Source organism: Aptenodytes forsteri, unplaced genomic scaffold (assembly GCF_000699145.1).
Source record: "Aptenodytes forsteri isolate BGI_AS27 unplaced genomic scaffold, ASM69914v1 Scaffold217, whole genome shotgun sequence".
Classification (NCBI taxonomy): Eukaryota; Metazoa; Chordata; class Aves; order Sphenisciformes; family Spheniscidae; genus Aptenodytes; species Aptenodytes forsteri.
This window is the reverse complement of record NW_008796222.1, coordinates 3,779,264-3,797,687: the sequence shown is the minus strand read 5'-3', so window position 1 is coordinate 3,797,687 and position 18,424 is coordinate 3,779,264. Positions and strand designations below refer to the sequence as shown.

General features: G+C 40.4%; 1 protein-coding gene across 1 annotated transcript in view; it reads right to left on the bottom strand.

Moving 5' to 3' along the window:
* Positions 1 to 3,427: 3,427 nt before the first annotated feature.
* Positions 3,428 to 18,424, bottom strand: part of CEP85L (centrosomal protein 85 like) — a 205,330-nt gene continuing 190,333 nt past the window's right edge. Inside the window, exons 9-14 of the mRNA XM_009289182.1 lie at positions 18,012 to 18,166; positions 16,276 to 16,393; positions 15,906 to 15,956; positions 9,945 to 10,052; positions 9,346 to 9,559; positions 3,428 to 7,894 (exon numbers count right to left, since the gene is read on the bottom strand). Coding sequence (XP_009287457.1) covers positions 7,731 to 7,894; positions 9,346 to 9,559; positions 9,945 to 10,052; positions 15,906 to 15,956; positions 16,276 to 16,393; positions 18,012 to 18,166 — 810 coding nt within the window. The 3' untranslated portion in view covers positions 3,428 to 7,730. The remainder of the gene's footprint in view (positions 7,895 to 9,345; positions 9,560 to 9,944; positions 10,053 to 15,905; positions 15,957 to 16,275; positions 16,394 to 18,011; positions 18,167 to 18,424) is intronic.

Genomic DNA, 18,424 nt, shown 5'->3' with positions numbered 1-18,424 from the left:
CCAGCATTGCTTTCAGGCCACCTTAAAACAGCAGACTCAAATGAACCAACACAAGACCAGCTTCTTGAACAGCTCAAGTGTCTGTGCGTTGGGGGAAGACGGATCATCTGAAAAAGCTTGTGTCATCACCCGCTCCGATCAGAGCTCCCTCCCTCCCTGCTGCTGGATTCCCCCAGAGTTAACTGACAATAAATTAGGCAGTGTCTGATTTAACTATTACAAGATCAAAAATAGCAGAAGGTTAGAAAATGCATCAGTCCATTAAGTCCTGTCATCCAAATTGCCTTTAGAAAGGCATGCTGCCTGGCTCCTGTGAACGGCCACGTCTCAGCAGACAGCTAGGCGTTTCCTCCCTGTCCTCCCCCAGCCCCAAGCCCAGATGTAATGCACCTGATCCCTGTGGTTAGAAATACAAAACCAAACTTTAAAAAAAAGTCTGAAAGTGATTGCAGAGTCCTGTGAAATAATCAATGAAATTGGATAAATTAATGAAATTGGTAAATTAATGAAAGTGGATATGATTACAGAGAGTGTAATGAGTCCTTGCTCCAATTACTGCATTAGCGTCAAGATCTCAGCCATACTGATTTCTGTAATACACCTGCTCCACAACACGGGCATCATAAGTACCAGCCATGAAAAAAAGAACAGCAATTAATCTGTCATCAGAGAATCAATAGCAAAAAAATAATTGTTTTAACCCATTCAAATGTAGTGATTAAAGTGTGTTTTTTTCCCCCCAGTAGTAAATCATTACAATTGGTAAGTATAAGGAACCGTTGTCTCATCAGAGAAAGCGGTCGCTCACAGATGCAGACATTTTGAACTACTTTTCTCTGCTGGCTCAGTACGACAGTCCTGGGAACAGGTAAAAGGCTAATTTGGCTTCACACTCTGCCTCCTCCTCCGTGCGCTAACGTAGGAGGGATAAGGTTTATGTTTCTGTGACTGAAGCAACAGGCTGCAGTGCCTGTGCCACAGCTAGCTGAAATCCTTAATAAGCTGGATCTCACTGGTGCCGGAAAGGGCAAGTCGGCTTCTTGAGAAACCAGGAAAATCCTGCCTCTGGCTCAGCCCACACTGGAGCACCGTGACCAGCTTTGTGCTGTGGGGCCAGGGGCCGGCTCCTGACCCCCCCCGAGGCAGAGCTCAGCCCTGGGAGCTGGGGCGGCGGGGAACGGGCCCGGCGCTGGGCCAGGGTATGGCTGGGCCCTCTCCCCGACGCAGGCTGACAGCAGCGGGGCTGTGAAATACCCTCCAGTTTGGCACCTGGGGCCACCACAAAGCTCAATACAACACGTTTGGTCTGGGAGGGGTTTTTGGCATCTCCCTGGCAGTCCGGGACTGCTTGTATTCTCAGTTTTTAATGCAGGGGAGACGAGCTTTTTTGATACTAAATTCTATTCAGTTCCCCCTCGAGGGGGAGCTTTCAGCCAGAACACTCTCTTACTACCACCTTTAGCGTTACAGTTCAGTCTCTCAGCAACAGATAGCATTTTTCTCAACCAGAACTTGACAATGGTTTCTTTTTTCCTTCCTCTAGGCAAATGCTTTCACAGGTACACAGACCAGTAAATCAGTTTTCTGGTCTATTAATACCCACGGGTTTCATTGTTCGGGGGAGCTGCCAAACTGCTCATGAAAGAGCCCCGAAGCATTAGCTGAACCTATCAGGTTCCCCACAAACTCAGCAGGCTTCAACTCATGACCCGAAGCGTGGCTTTACCTCCATGAAATGCAGACCTGCAACACCGAGAAAAGGAGAAAAGCAGCCGCTGCCTCCAAAGGGGAATAACTCACGTGAAGTAGGAAGAGAAATATGCACATACTAAAACGTAATTAAATACTGTCGTTCATAGTATACTTTCCCTTGCCACTTGGAAACATTCCAAGTATACTGAACCATCCATTTACGAAACAAATGACCTAGTGTCGTTAGCACATCCTGCAGAATTGCTTAATTTATATAATGTAGGCCATCTACTGCAGATTTAGCTGTTGCAAGTTGACCTCATTCAAGATGCTGCAGTGTTATGTGCAGCATTAATTGTTTAAGGTTTCATTTTTAGCCAGATTTGGAGTTGTATTTTGTTTGTGGCATAAAGGCAACAGAACATTTTCTACCACTACTATTGTTAGCAGTGCTTTAATCATGATACTTTGAAACCTAAACCTGACTTCGAGCAGGTCACAAAAGGTCACCCTCAGAAATCTTACGGAAAGTTGGCACCTGTGCAGCCCTTTGCATACATTTATACATGGCACAGAACGTTTTTAATTGAGTTAGAAGCCCATCGTTTGATGTTCAGTCACAAGGCTGGAGAAAAGCAAGTGATCTCTAGCATATATAACGCATTAGCTAATTAAAGTGAATTTCCCAGTGTCTTTGAAAAGAAGAGGTAGCGTCAAATTTTGTGCTCTGCACAATGCAGTATACTGGGGGAAGAGGGGAACAGCGCTCTGCACACAAAGCTCATTCAGCACTTGGTGCTCCAAACAGGCTCCAAGATTTCTCATAGGGAGCTGTCAGAAAAGAAACCATTTTTGGGTGACCCCACTTCCCTCAGCACTTGTGAAGACTCCTGTTACACTGACTAAAATCCTTAACCTTTGACTTTTCCTCAGGCTGCACTAACTTGACATGGAAGGGAAGTCAACGTTGCTTGGTTGTGTTGGACTATACTGACCTGTGTTACTTCACGCAGCAGGGATTTCTGACTGCCTTAACTACTGCTCAGTCTGACCAGCCATCCATTTTTGCTTTCTAATTGAAAAATAGTAATTAAAAACACATCCTTTCTGAGCCCCAGTTTTTTCCTTGGTACCAGACACACTGCTGGTTTTGCCTCATCATCCAGCTTTATTTTTTGCCCTGTGTGACTGGCTTTGGGGCCACCACATGTTCCAAAGCTGATGAATCTTTCAGCATCTTCAAAACTATCGTAACACTTCTGCCTACTGTTTTGTGCCAACTTAGTCTTTTTAAAAGTCCTACCTGTGATCTCTCCCATCAGCATCCGAGATGGACAACAGCAGCACCTGCCTAAAAAAGCAGCAGGGACTTTACAAGAAACTCTGCTCTAAAATCCTTTCATTACACTGATATAATATTTTTGCTACCAAGGCCTTGTTTTTTTAAAAAAAAAAAAAAAAAAGTTAATGCCAGGAAGAGAGCTCAGTCAGCTGTTACTCAAGCAGAACTACAGACCACTGAAGCGAAGTTGGGGTGGATGCTGAGAAGACCTTTCACGATTCCTTTCTTGTCTCCTGCCCTTGGTCCAGCTTTGGTCACTTCCGTCACATGCCAGATATTGGACAAATGAGAAGCATGAAGAAATCACTTTTATAACAAAATTTATTTTTGCTCTGTGGATACAAATCCCAAACATCAACAAACAAATTCCAGTGGAAAAATACCAGTCATTAACGATGAAAACTTTTATTATTATTTAATAAATAGAACTTTGGCATTCAAAATTCTAGCTGTAAACCCTACTTTAAAAATATTACAAAAAGAGGCAAGAACAACAAGCCTAAAGCTGAGCCAGCCAGTGGCTCCTTTACTTTTTACAATGAACACATTGTGATTAAGTCATGACAACTCTATTTACATATGAGGTATTCTGAGTGGTTCAAAAATTGAACCCAATTTACAAAACTACCAGTCTTCAGGGACTGATCCAGTACATATGTCAGCTGTGCTTTTAAAAGATAGCTCCAGATACTCCTCCCCACCGAACTAATGATATATTGCCATTAATATACACAAAATAAACACATTATGATTTGAGTTTCCTGCTCACGCTTCATATTCAAAAAAGCTGCATACCACAACCAGCCTAACATTCAAAGTGTACACCTAGTACCTAGTTTAAGTACTTCTGTTTCTAGACATTATGCGAGAGTTCTTACTACAAAAGCTTATGAACAGAATATCGGCAGGTAAGAGGAAAGCGAGGTGCAGTCATCAGCATCCTAACAACTTAGCTAAAGTTCAAGGGGAATATACACTTACTTCAGGCAAAAAAGGCACAAAGGTATGCAGCTGTGGAATTAATATTGCTAATGAGCTACCAGAATATATCATCCCTTTAGATAATAACCATTGATTTGTTTGCAGTCTAAGAATGCAGATTAGTTCAGAAGATCTTTTCCCCACTCGTGACAGAACTTGTCACATCAATGAGAAGAGCCTAATTGTACCTCCAACTCCACCTGCGTAACATCATTGATAAGGACAAGGAAAACTGGAGCAAACTATGCCCATGCAGCGAGACTGCAGCGTGCCGCCGCCGCCCGTGCTAGGGCAGCAGGTCGTGCAGGAAGGGGTTTGCTTGCTTTCTTTCCTTGTGCTCTTACCCTGCAAGAAAAATGTCCAAAAAAAGGTCTGCAACAAAAGGCGGGCACAGCGAGGGCAAAGGAAGGAAGGAAACCTTTTGAAGTGAAAAGGACAAAATTTCAGCTCTTGTAATGACTTCGCGGCCACCGGCAGTTTTGAGTGCTGGAGCCCGAGTGGGTGGTTACAGCAATCTCCACAATTTCAGACAACTATCGCACTACAAAGCTGCACAGTGGAGGCTAACAACCTAAATCACTTTTACACAACTGAGCTGCGTTACTTCTATATAGTAAATACATAGCATCATCTACAGCTTGTCCGAAGACAGTTACTTTCCAAGTCTTTTTCAAAATACATTCTTGAATACAGTAGTTACTGTAAATATCTTCTAAAGGATTGTATAAATTCAACCTGAAACTATACAAAAAATTACTGTACAAATTTGCTGACAGCCAGAACGGTACAGTATCCATTCATTAGCGGTTGTTTTCAGCCCTTGAGATTGTCTAATAGCTACAGCAAAAAGTTGTCATGACTAAATCTAAGCAATTCCAATGTTAACATTTGTTAATCAAATCTGTATTAAATATGCTGAATGAGACCACACACACTACATTTTAACCAATTAAACAATCATGCATATCTTAGACAAAGCTTATTCCATTTAGAGGCATCTGTAAACTGATGCATATATAGTAATTGCTACTACTACAACAGGCCAAATTTTTAGAAATCAAAGCAAAATACTGTATCACTGTAGATAGTCAATTGGTAGTCTGCATCTTTGGCTCATACATCCATCATTTACCTCCCTACTTTAATTTGACTGAGGCAGATAAACTCAGGGTTTTTTAAAATCAAGTGCTTTAAAATTAACATAAATATTACAGGTTCTGTAACAAAAATATTACAATGCAAGATTACAGCACTGCAATCAAAGTATTACAAATAAAATGGGACCTCCTTCCTGAGGGATTTTCAATATTTGGAAGAGCATAAAAGCTCCTGAAGTGCTCTGCAAATATAAATTACTGATCTCAACTCTGCAGTACAGTATCACCATTGAAGAGGAGGGACAGTGGAGGCACACCAGCCAAGTGACGAGCTTAATAGTTCAAAGTGACTCAAAAAAAACCTCCTGCTCCTCTCTAATTGCTCTATTAAACACTTTGTTATTTCCACCAAATTTAGAAAAATGTGTTGCTTGGTAATTTTTTTATAGGTACAACATTGCCATCTAAGGAAATAATAACGTGCAACTTAGGTGTTTCCTCTCTCCCTAATACTTCTGGTTTATTATCTGAAATGCTACTGAATTCTGATACAAGACAGATGCCGTAAACTGGAGACTATTACTTCACTGCAGGGCCAAAACCAACGAACTACACCAAAGGAATGAGCTGAGGCCCTAGTCACAAAAGCCACTACTGCTAGAGGCACAGGAAACTGTGCAAGCCCATTTGTGCAAAGATCCTTGTGTTCAGTTTTGCACTAGTATAAACACCTTCAAACCTACAGAAAAAGCACAGAATTTTAAAATAAAATGGCCTTGTTTTTTACCTTGAAGTAGAGACACTAGGCAATTTCACTGGAGATTTCATCTAGACACTGTTTTAGTGCTCACAGGAGCCGAACCAGTCAGATTAATCTATCTGAAAACACCATGTAGCAATAATATAAATAGCAACACTATTTTTTACAAATTAGTCCATGTGTAGGTTCAGGATAGAGAAAGCCATCAAATAAATAAGTCCATATAGCTAAAAAAAAAAATTAAATCACTAAATTATAAAAACAACATTAATGGTAACTGTTTAACAATGAACAGAAAGGAAAACCAACTTAAAACTGGTAACCAGTTTACATTGCTATACCTTTTTTTTTTTCTGTTAACGTAAATTTAATCAGAAAACTGAAGATACTAACACTTTTGCCATAAAAATGTTGCCCTAGAATTTACTTGGTTCTAACTGCTGAGTTTTCTAAGATATTTCTGCTGTTATCCACACTACGAGTCAGTTGACTCACTTGCACCTTAGTAATTTGAAACTTTTTTTTAATACCACATATGTAACTGATGCTCATATATTTTCTTAACAGTGTGATTTGAGAGTGGTTTTGCTCTTTCCAAGTTTTTGTTTCCTTCAGTTAAATACTATTTTACACCATGCATAACTGTGCAGCTAACTTGCAGTAATGTTCCAGGAAATTAGAAGCGTTAATATGTCAACTGTCCCACGGGAGTGAAACAGTACTGCCAAGTGACACTGACTGAATAAACTATGGAACATGATCTTATTTTTTTAATGTAATTGCTTCCTACATAAATGGAGAAATCAAGAATTCCCAAACAATGTGGAAAATTTTGCAGTCCTCAGATAACCGAGTACTTAATACTGCTTAAGTGGAAACATTCTGTTCTGAGCCCTGATTTTGCCAAGTGCCAAACACCCGTTTTGTCGCTGTGGTAAAAAATGGTTGAGGTGGTTCACAACCTCATCAGAGGCCTTCAGGGATGGAATATAGACCAGCCACATTTTAAAATGGAGATGACCTAAGGGAAAAATAAGTATGGTACAAACACTAAAATACAGTCCTTTTTTTTTTTTTTCTTTTTTTTTTTTTTCCTGACAGCCACATACTATGCTGCAGTTTCACGCCTTCCAGCTTCTCTGGGTTTGTCAGACTTCACATTATTGAAACTTCTTACAGCAACGTGAGCGTGCTTAAAACAATTTGATAGCGCTATATTTTATGGACTTCATCTGCATAAAGGAATTAAAACTTGGTTTTCTTCCGCTATTGGGCAAACAAGCTAGACATCCATTACTAAAAACAACATCTTTCCTATATCCTAAATTTTTTAGGCAACTTGAAAAGCAACTACTTTTTGCAGTGCTCCAAGATTGTTCCAATTGCAATTCCTAGAGTGAAGTGCAGTTGCAGAAGCCTCTAGCTTCACCACGTACAGCTATAGGTCCTTTGACCCTCTGCTCTAATTTCAGAGCACAGATAATGCCATACAAACCCTTGATGAAGGAAAGGACAGAGTAGTAGCAGCACGGCTGTTTTGATGCTCTGATTCCAGAAACTAGGTGAAGTAATAAAATGAGCCCTAATGAAGGAAACAGAGTATCCAACTGAATCATTCTTCACAGCTTGTTCCTACATTCAGTAGTTTGGAGAAAAAGACTTCCTGTAGTTTGTACCACTCTGTTCAAATGATGACTCTCCCCTCCCCACCAGACTCCCGAGATTAAATATTCACAATCCTCGGAGAGATGCACGTGCGGTGCTATTTGCAGTCTTCCAATATGGCTCCTTAATAGAAATGCAAAGACCTGTGACACAGCAGCATTTAATAAGTCATTCGCTACTAGATGAAATGTTGTCATTGAGTAATGCAATTGTCCCCCATGTCCTGAGCATAACGGTCCGACATTATAGTCCTTAATTCATCAATATCCTTTCGTAACTGACAAACGTCCAAGAGCTTCTTCGAAAGGGTTTCTGTGCTGTGGTAGTTTTCATTCTCTTCAGCTGAACAGCTCAGCGCTACAAAAAACAACAGCCAAGGTTAAAGCTCTAGCAGCTGTGCTCTGGGAATACTTCAGCTAGTCAAGTCCCCCTTGAAATAAGGGCTAGGTCACTTTAACTACATCAAGACAAATCACGCTTGGAGCTGGCTGGCATTGGCTCTATTGGACAAAGGGGAAGCTTCTAGCAGCTTCTCAGAAGCCACCCCCTGTAGCCCCCTGCTACCAAAACCTTGCCACACAAAGCCAATAAAATGTGGTACCGTGTGAACTTATCAATTCAGAGCCCATCCATGCTTCTCTGAAAGACATGCTGTGCTGTTTGCACCAAGATCTTGCTAAAGTCTGATGGATCTCAACAGCAGTGAAAAAACTGGGTAGAACAGCCATTTCCTACAGATATTGGAGGTTTCTGTAGCCACTCAGAAAAGAGGGATAGGAGAGCTTGGGAAATAAGGCCATGAAAGATGATGAAATAGTACTACAGATATACTGCATTATTCATCCCGCTGGCTGATGATGATCTCATGGACTTTGAGACGGGCATATGCTGCACTCCCCAGTACTTCAGGGGGTTACAGTGCAGATGAGTCTATGTGGCTTGTAGTAGCTCTTGCTGCACAGGATACTATATTGTTACCTTTCTACCTTGCTGATGGTCCAGTTCAGCAACCAATCTATCTGATGAATTCTAATTAACACTCAGAAAACAACAGAATGTAATACATTCAGGTCAAAAAAAATGTAAGTGTTTGTTAAGCTTGTTAAAAGGAAAGACCTAACACGAACTCACTACGCTGAAGCTTTGTCTGACTGGCTTTAGGGCATGCTTCTCATTTCCTGGTTAAATTTAACAGCTTAGTAAGTGCTGAAGACTAGATGGGCCATTAACAGCACTGGAGATGGAGTTGCCTGGCACTAGGCTTATCTAATACACGCAGACACCCCCACCTCTAAACCATACATACACATGTTCAAACAGTAGATGTATATTCCTACCACTTCACCCCAAGGGCTTTAAAACAAAAACACGTGATGTAGCCATACCAGGCCTGCTTATGCCTCTCCTCCCTCACAATGAGTTTATAGGGCAGAACATGTTTGACAGAAAAGCATCCATTAACCCTCAGGGTGACTGCAGTGTGTCTCAGGAGGGACGGACACCTGGCTACACACCTTTCTTTTTAAAGGGGTGAACGTATCAATGATTGGGTCCATATGAAGAGCCAGCTACCTTCTCTCCTGACTTGGCAAGGACCTGTTGTAGTCATATGCATTTAGCAACCCAGGTGCATTAAAAGCCCAGCTTTTCCAGCAAGCTCCAGGAGTACCTTTCACACACAACTGCTCCAATTGCATAGCAAGGGGGACACTGGCCTGTCCAGCTGGCAAGTTTGAGCACCACTGAGCTAAACTGTTACTCCTCCGTGTCAAAACACTGTTAAGCATTGGAATGACAACATCACTTACATCTGATTCCCAGCAGTAAGGAAAGGTTAGGCTCCTTGCCCTGAGCTCTCTGGGTAAGAATACTGCACAGTGCTTTCAAGTCAAACAAGCAATGGGACATTTCCTTGAACAACTGGTCTGCTATAGGCATCTTCTCAGATACTGGCTGCCTGGACTGTTCCACCTGCCGCATCTGCTCCTTCAGGGAGGCATTCTCTTCCATCAGTCTTTGGTCCTTTGTGAAAAGCAAATAGGAAAAAAGGGGAAAGTTAGTCTGCAGCATGCACTGTAGCAGAAAGTTTCCTGTTTCAAACCACAAACAAAATAATTAAAAATAATTTCCATACATGTAATCAGTATTTCTGTACCCCTCTAAAGAATGGCAGATAGACAACTTTTACGCGTCTGTCTATTTCACATTACCACTGCTCAGCAGCCTTCACCCTTGAAGTTCTCACTTCCTGAGGTAGGGGTAGTACCTATTATATGTCTGCATGGCAGCCAGCACAGTCAAGTATGTAATTAAGCTCATAAAGCCCTACCATGAGATCTTATAATTATTCTATAGGTTCCTCCCAGCTGGTGTGGTCAGGGGTTGGGTTTTTGGAGTTTTTACTTACTTCAGAGAGAGTTTTATTTAACTGCTCTATATTCCTTTCTTTTTCTTCAAGCTCATTTGTCATCTTCTGAACTATCAGCTTTTCTTGCAAAAGCTTCTCTTGCATAGACTAAATTGAATGAAAACACAGGTAATGATTTAAAATTTTTGTACTTTATATTAGCACTGACAAAAAATGCATCCTCAGTAAATTTCTATGTTTCAGTTATTTGTTGCTTTTGTATTAATCCTTCATTTTTTATTTTCTACCACGTTCCCCTGGTAATATTCAACTGGACCCCAACAGCTCTCTGTATACTAACACAGCTACTCCAAATATCAATGAAACCCTTTAAATAAGCAGCATCTGTTTAGAAGAAAAAGACTGTATGTATGCAAAACATTACTCCAATATGGAATGCATGAAGGCTAAAATAACCATACAATATTGTTTTTTCTAACCAAATAATTTCACTCGAAATAAGCAGCAGATTAATGACAGCTAAGTTTCATTTGTGCAATTCCAAGTTGTAACTGAAGATTTTTTTTGGCCTCTGTTTTCCATAAAGACTATGGCAGGGCTTCCTACAACCTTTCACAACAGAGAATTCACCTCACCTTCTATACAGCTGAGAAGAAAGCCTTTGACAGTTGATACAGAGCAGCAAGCTCTTTAAAACCATTCACATACATGATAAATCAGAAGTCTGTACAACTCTACTGCACTGAAAAAACAACTGCAGGCAAAAAAGTAACTTATTTGTAGTTTATAGTGTCATTTTTAACAGATACAATAATTACTATTTTCAGTAATGAAAAAAGCAGTAAGTTTCTAGGATGCTGTTGTACTTAAGTATTGGAGCTTTCCATGACTGACTTCCAGATCAGTCACAAGCAGCAACAAACCACCAACCACTGCAACATGGAATCAGCTGCTGTCAATTCCCCAGTTTTCACCTACAGAGTTGAAACTAAGAAATCATGAGATATTTCCAAAGTGGATTTTTTGGGGTGAATTCAGCATGACCACAGGTGTGTGTGTTGTTAAAAGCACTCACATTTATTCTACTAGTTGGCTTTTAGATCTGTAGATATGTCTTTCAAGGTCATCTGGCAAAACTCAGAAAGAGCAATATGCAAACCATCTTATCTGAATACTAATAACAATGAATAGTGATTATATAAACTCCTAATGCTTTAAAACAGAGAGATCTTTTCAGCTTTCACAAAGAAAAAAAAAATCCTCTTTTGTCGTTAACGGTATTACTCACAAATCCAATGCTGTGCTAGCTCAGTGCATATAAAGTGTCCTCCCCATCCCTAGCTCAGCACATTAATATGTAAAACCTGTTGCCCAATTTCAATTATAAGATGCAAATCCGATCCCATCAAGCTCAAAATACAGCTGGAGCACTGGTGACAATGGTGCATGCCTTGACACAGTTTTGACTGCAACATTTCACAGAGTGGAACCAGAAACCATGATGGGGGGAGGAGAAGTTGCATTTTACAAGCTGATGGCTCTCAATTTATGGAATTACACTGTCCCAGAAGAATGTTTCTTCTTGCATCTCTGTAGGAACAATCCTAACGATTCTTCTTCCAAAGCAGAGAACTCTCTCACAGGGAATTCTATATGATAGCTTAAATAAAATACTATAGGAAGATCAATGTCACTCTTTAGTAAAAGATGTGCTTAAATTGCTGCACTATGACTCTGCAACTTTATTCAAGGACAGGAAGAAAACCCCAAGCTCCCCACTTGACAGAACCACAGCAAATTGTGTCAAGCTATGTTGGTTTTGGGGTCTTAGGAAAACAATTTAGCTTTGGAAAAGAAGCCAAATTTACTCTTGTGTGAGTTGCTCCTAAGATGTATGAAGAATGGAACTTTCAGGTTACCAGTACTGGGGATTGTAGCACATAGGAGACTATGTCTATATACAAGCCTGCCCTTTACCATGTATGTGGCCTATCGAGTGGACGAGAAGCCATTTAATTGACTTGCCAAGCTGTAAAAATTATTAGTGCTGATGAGAAGGCAAGGCAGGGCTGACACTGAGTGGAGTTTTTAATGGCCTGGCCACTCACAGGAGTGACAAAATTTCCCAACGCATTCAGCTCAACACTGCACAAGCACCGAGAAAAGCCAGTACTTTGTCATACCCTTTGCAAAACTGGAAAACAATGGTGCTAAAATTTACACACTTAATATGGACTAAAAAAAACCTCACACTTTATTTTCATGTAAGTAATAAGAATCAGCAAGCAGAACCCAGAAATGACTACTTGTTTTTAAAACTGTTTTCACACACTTGACCTGCTTCTCCGTTCACCCACACCGTGCCCCCCAAAAGGAAGTGCTGAAGTAACATGCATCCTAAAGATAAGCTGTGCGAGAAAGCACAACTTCACACTCCAGTGGGAGGAAGGGGAGGAAGAAAGAGGGCCCTGCCCCACGTCAAAGGAAACACCCTGGGCTGGGAGAGGGCAGGAAATAGCTCTGCTTCAGGCATTTCCTTTGTCGTGCTTGCAGATGAGCAGAACATGGCAACACTGCACTGGTGTTGAACCATCATCTTTAGTTTTTTTTAAAAACATTGTCTACTGAGAAAAATGGCCATATTGGGTCAGACCGAAGGTCCCTCTAGCTCTGTCTGTCTGCAGCCAGACAGAAGGTGCCTAGGGAGGGGAACAGGGCAATGCAGTAATAGCAGGTGCCCAAAACACCCTCCCAGCTTCCAAGTATCTTCAAATTTTAATGGTCTGATGCACTTCTCTTCCATGGGCAAGTTCAGGGACGCCCAAAGCCCCAGTTACAATACATGCAATAGTACTACCGCTTACACGTTTCATGTTTGTGTCAATGCCAGACACTGAAGGTTTGACTCTGCAGCCTTCCTGGGGGTGGGTAGGTGGTGGGGAAGACAGGTTCAGAAATATTATCTTCCCCAGTCTATTTTCAGAACTACATCTGCCACTAAGTTTACATGACTGTGCAAACTACTCCAAAAACAACTTCTAGAATATTCCAAATAACGTGCACATGTTCAGCTCATGAGTTGTGCTGTTTAATGGGAACTACTAGAAGTGGAAATCAGTGTTTATTTCTAAAAGATACACCTAACATCTATCATTCTCTGCTATCCTAATCTTAAAGCTCAGAAAAAGCACATGTGCTTACCAGCTTGGCTGAGCCCACAGTGCTATGATTTCCCAGTTGCTCATAGTGCTACGAGTCCTCTGTCCTTCACCCTTAGTTTTTCCATATGCTTTCCAAAGTTACAATTTGGTGGCGTTACTCCCAGCCTGGCACAGTTTGGGTTTATTGTGACTGACAGGATTGACAGAGGTACTTTGGGTAACACAGGCATCGTACAATCTGACTGACTTCTACTGTCTTTTTTTGTACCAAAAGATTTTAATTTTGTGATATCTAAATTAATCATGTAAATACGGATTTTTTTTAAACGCCACTCTCATCTATGATTTTTCTCTTTCTGAAGATGTACTATATATGCAGCATGACACCTTGTCAAGATCAACCAGAATTTTAAAACCTCACACTCAGGAAAACAAATCAACCAAGCAAAACCATACAAGGAAGATCATTCCACCACAATTATGAGCAAATAGAAACTAGTACTGCTTCGTACACTGCTGTCTGAAACAGTATTTGTTTGTTTTCAGCTTGCAAGTTAAAAACAATGAACTGAAATACATTCTCAAGCATAAGTTTACAATGTGGCAGAAGACACGGAATAAAATGAGATCTCTGAGCTGAAGATAAATTGTATCTCTGTGCTGATAAGGGATTTCGGTTTCTCGTTAACTAATTTTCAATGCTTCCCAGGAAACAAATGTGGAAGGCCAGGGAGATCAAGGTTACAAAGAAGCTGCTGTAGTCTACAAGTAATTTGAGGGCTAACACCATTTTCGAATCTTATTTCCTGTCCTTATATAAAATACCTCAAAAGAGGAAAAGTAGGAGAAAGTCCTGGAGAAGAGAACACTACTCTGTTCACAGACTGTCACAACTACTCAGCATTTCCCAGTCTCAGCTCCCTAAAGTCATTTCAGACTAAGTTCACAAAACAGTCATCTGTATAAATGTGCACAAAGATCACTAGTCTCAAGATAAAGGTGATGGAGAGAAAAAGATCAGAAAGTTTAGGAAATATGAAAAGACTGACATTGGTGATAATACATTTAGGCAAGTTGTGCATATTTCTTGTAAGCACAACATATACACGTAGTATATATGTAAATATTCTTAACTAAACTATGAAGAGGGATAGAGAACCTCAGAAAGGTTATGGAGTTCAATTTGAACTTTTTTTTTAAAATTATGAAATATCCAAAACTACATTTGCCTGTGTCACAATTTTGCATATAACAGGCTGCTCTATGAAAACATCTCAATTTGATATATTTTGCCTTCTTCAAACCTAGAGAATCTTAAATGATTGATTCTGCTTTTCAGTTAACAGACATATGTTATATTGCAACTTAAATTCCCCTACTGCTTCTCTACAGATGTATTTAATACACTGTAATTTAATCAAGCAAAAATATGGTTGTCGACAGGAATCAGGCCTGCTATTTACCTGCATGGTAGAGAAAGGAAGCAATTTAATGGTGGAAGACAACTTACTTTGAACAGCTACAAATAAGCAAACTTGGCTTCAGTGTGCAGAGTGGAAATAAGAAAGCACATTCTCTTAGCAAGTGTTATGCAAGCAGTTTTGTCTCTCTTCATTATTTGGACTCTAGCTCCATAGAGTGCTCCCTTCCACTTTGGAAGGAGCAGGCATTGAGCTGATTGTTTACTACCATTTTGTTGTTCTTTCAAACCTAATGTACACAGAGTCAAAGCAGAAGCGCTTCAGTGTGCAGAGTGGAAATAAGAAAGCACATTCTCTTAGCAAGTGTTATGCAAGCAGTTTTGTCTCTCTTCATTATTTGGACTCTAGCTCCATAGAGTGCTCCCTTCCACTTTGGAAGGAGCAGGCATTGAGCTGATTGTTTACTACCATTTTGTTGTTCTTTCAAATCTAATGTACACAGAGTCAAAGCAGAAGCACCTTCTTCATTCTCAAGGGACAACCCTATAGCTTCAGTCTCTCTGGAGGGCAAGGAAGCAAAAAAATTTGGAGACAAATGCCAATCTAGAAGAAGAATGCAGAAACTAGAATTTATTGAATTTGGCTTCAGTATTTGCTGAAAACAGATGTTTGTTTTTTTAAACGTGCAGCTTTTCCTAGAGCAAGTCATACCTTCTTCCCCGTAACGTGTATAACGTTTCCCTTTCTCCACAACAAATACTGGTCACTAAGTACCTTTCAAGTATCAGGAGTCTGATGTGTTAATCCGATCCACAGAGTTGCAACTGACTCCTAGCTGACAACCTTTGCTGTCTTGAAAAGTCCTTGGCTCCAAGCTAGGTGCCCAAGATCCGCCAAGAGAGTTAAGATATCTAAGTGAGTGACGTGTCAGAAACCAGTTGAACAGGGACCTGCTTAAACGATGTGAAATGTGAAGTGGTATGGTTTAGAAAGGCACCTATCTCTACTAAGGATCTCAGTAGTGAAGCTCCTAATCAGTATCACTTTTTGTACTTTGGATCATCATCTGAACCCCGAAGTTGGATGGGAGGCTTCACTGTTACAGAGGCAGTCCTCACACTTGAAACAGGCAGTTCTGATATGACATCCACTAGCAGAATAAGGATGCTACATAGCAACAGTTTTTCACTTCATGATGAGTATCGGCAAAGTGCTAAACCATACAAACATCAATAACAAATACACTATGAGCCTGCAAGAGAACACGGGCCAACTACAGGCCATAAGATTAAGTTCTTGGTATTTCTACCTTTGCCTCCTATTTGGGAAAATAAAATGACGAAATTAAGCTTTAGTAATGTTATCTTTATGAACTAAAAATGGACAGAGTAAACAACAGCATATACACTCTTCCTTACCTGCATGTCTAAAATCAGTCCAGCTATCTGATTTTGTTGATTGTCTATGACCTAGAATATAAAATTGAGTAATTTAAAAGGCTTGAATCTCTTCAGATCCTTTTTTAAAAATCAGCTTACACGTGTGTAGCCATAGATTTTAAATGGAATCTTTCAAAATGTAAATGACAAGACAAAGTTTAACTCTGATAGAACAGGAAATTCATGTAAAATAAATATACTGAACAGAAAGAGACTGGTAATGAAAAGAAATCTGAATTAGCAACAAGTGTGTAATTCTTTAGCGAGATATTTATTTCTAAAGTAATAAAATAAAGACCTGCAGGACTCAAGGTTAAAGATGCCACCAACAGATCATTTGCAGACTAACCTTACTGGCTTTCTCATTCTTTTCTTTGAGACATTCATTCTCGCTCTGAAGCTGTTTTGTGTCCAACATGGGAAGGCGAATACCATCTTCCAGGCATTTTTCTACTTTCTGTTGTAAACTGCCATTCAACATGAAAGAAAAATTAAGTGCACTGACAGAAACCAGAAGGGCTGTGTGTTCTAGTGAAAAATTAGAAAGTTGCACCATCTTCCAACCAGAACTGTAAAACCATACCTAACAGAATCCAGCCTTATGGATGAGCAAACCAACAGTGGATGAATGATGCAAAAATCCTAAACTACTGAAGTTACTGTGGTACTGACAAAAACAGATTAATGTAGGAATGGTTTTATGGGCCAGATCCTGTGCTGCATCTCCCAAAAGGCACAGCTCCAGCAGTACAGCATAGGGAGAGAGGGCAGAGAGGAGCAAAGAAAAGCTTTGTGGTGTTCACAGCTGCTCTGTGCTACTGCAGGAGGCAAAGTCAGCACCAGCATAGATCAGAGGAGTCTTCAAACCCCTCAAAGTTACAGGAGCTTTAAAGTCAGACTTTCTCACTGGGACATGTACAATTCAAAGCAGAGTCCAGAATCAGAGGTTGCTCCAAGTACTGGTGGCCTATCCTTCATGCCCTCTGTGACTTGTAAGGGGGAGCATAAAGCCACTCCTGCCAGCTGCTCCCACATGAGGGTATGACCTTCAGACCCTCTGTAGCTCAACACAAGCTCCTAGGTGTAGCTAGAGCCTTTGCCTGCTCACCTTCTCTCAGAAAGGAAATACATTTTATTAGTGTTAATCTTGCTGTCTAATTTAGAAACCAGAGGCCACCTCAACTATTTGTAGACTTTCAGAAAAGACAAAATGATCCCCCTCTAGATTATGTGGGCATGAAGAAAAAAGGCCTTTCATTGGTAAGATGGAAAAAATGCGTCAGCAATTTGGCTGGCAAGGTGTCCCAACCAGCTTGCTTTTCAGCATGGAAACACTTTCAGACTCCTGTGGCATGCACCTTTACCCAATGGAGGGACAGTGAACTGTAGTAACATCCACATAAATTATTAAAAGTTATTCCCCCCTGCTTAGTTCCTCTCCCTTTTTTTAAAAGTAAGTGTTTAAGTAGCTCCCCTCATCTAAAATGTACCATAGTAACAATGTCTCCATGTCTCATCTGGAATCCTCATAGATATCTGTCCCATTTGTTTTTTGATAGTTACGCAACTTCATCGAAAGCTGATTAGCTACAGCTAAATCTCCCTGTAAACAACCCCACCCTCAGTGCAAAGGTAAGAAACAGCTACAATTTATTTAAATCTTTGACCCTTCCCTGATATACCCATCAACCAGTATCTAGAGTGCTTTTCCATGGCTCGTGAGAGGATTAGTTATCAAATAGGAGTACTGACAGCTTCTATACAATGCCCCTTTGCTGCACGTTTATTCTATCCTCTATCTGGCAGCAGGCTATGATGCCATTGCAGCGGTGTCCCACATCTTTAAAGAAAGATAGTGAAGCGTGTCCTAGGCAGACTCTTCTCTGTGCTATTACTTGCAACTTGACACACAAAAATCGTGTTGGATTTTCTACTGCATTACACTGTCATTCTGCACAGTAATATATTTATGCTATGAAAAATCATTAGCATTGTAATAGATTAAGAGTGCAAATAATATTAGGTCTTGACATCAGATGGGAAAGTATACCCATTTCAGGGCACAGCCCAAGCAGCTGTTCATACCTCTGTACTGTTGTGACCAGCTCTTTTTCTTTTTTCTTCTGACACACCAGTTGCAATTCTCTCTCTCTGCACTGCGATCGGGCCTCTCCGAGCTTCTTTTCTAACTCAGTCATAGTTTCTTGAAGTTGCTTGTTCTTCTCTTCTAGAATTTGCAGCTAACACAGGTTACATTAGTCAGACACGATGTCACATTAGCAGAAGGCCTTGCGGCAGGCCACAGCCTTGCAGTTACCTTCTATGTCATCTTAGGCTCATTTCTCATATCTGAGTATGAGAATCCCTAATAGCTACAGAGCTTTCTAAAACATTGAAATACTTCTCTTCCTAAACAGATGGGGAAAAAAAAAGTATGTTGAAACAGTAAAAGATTTGACAACAGATAGTAGGGAGCTTACTTGTATTTTTAAAATGTA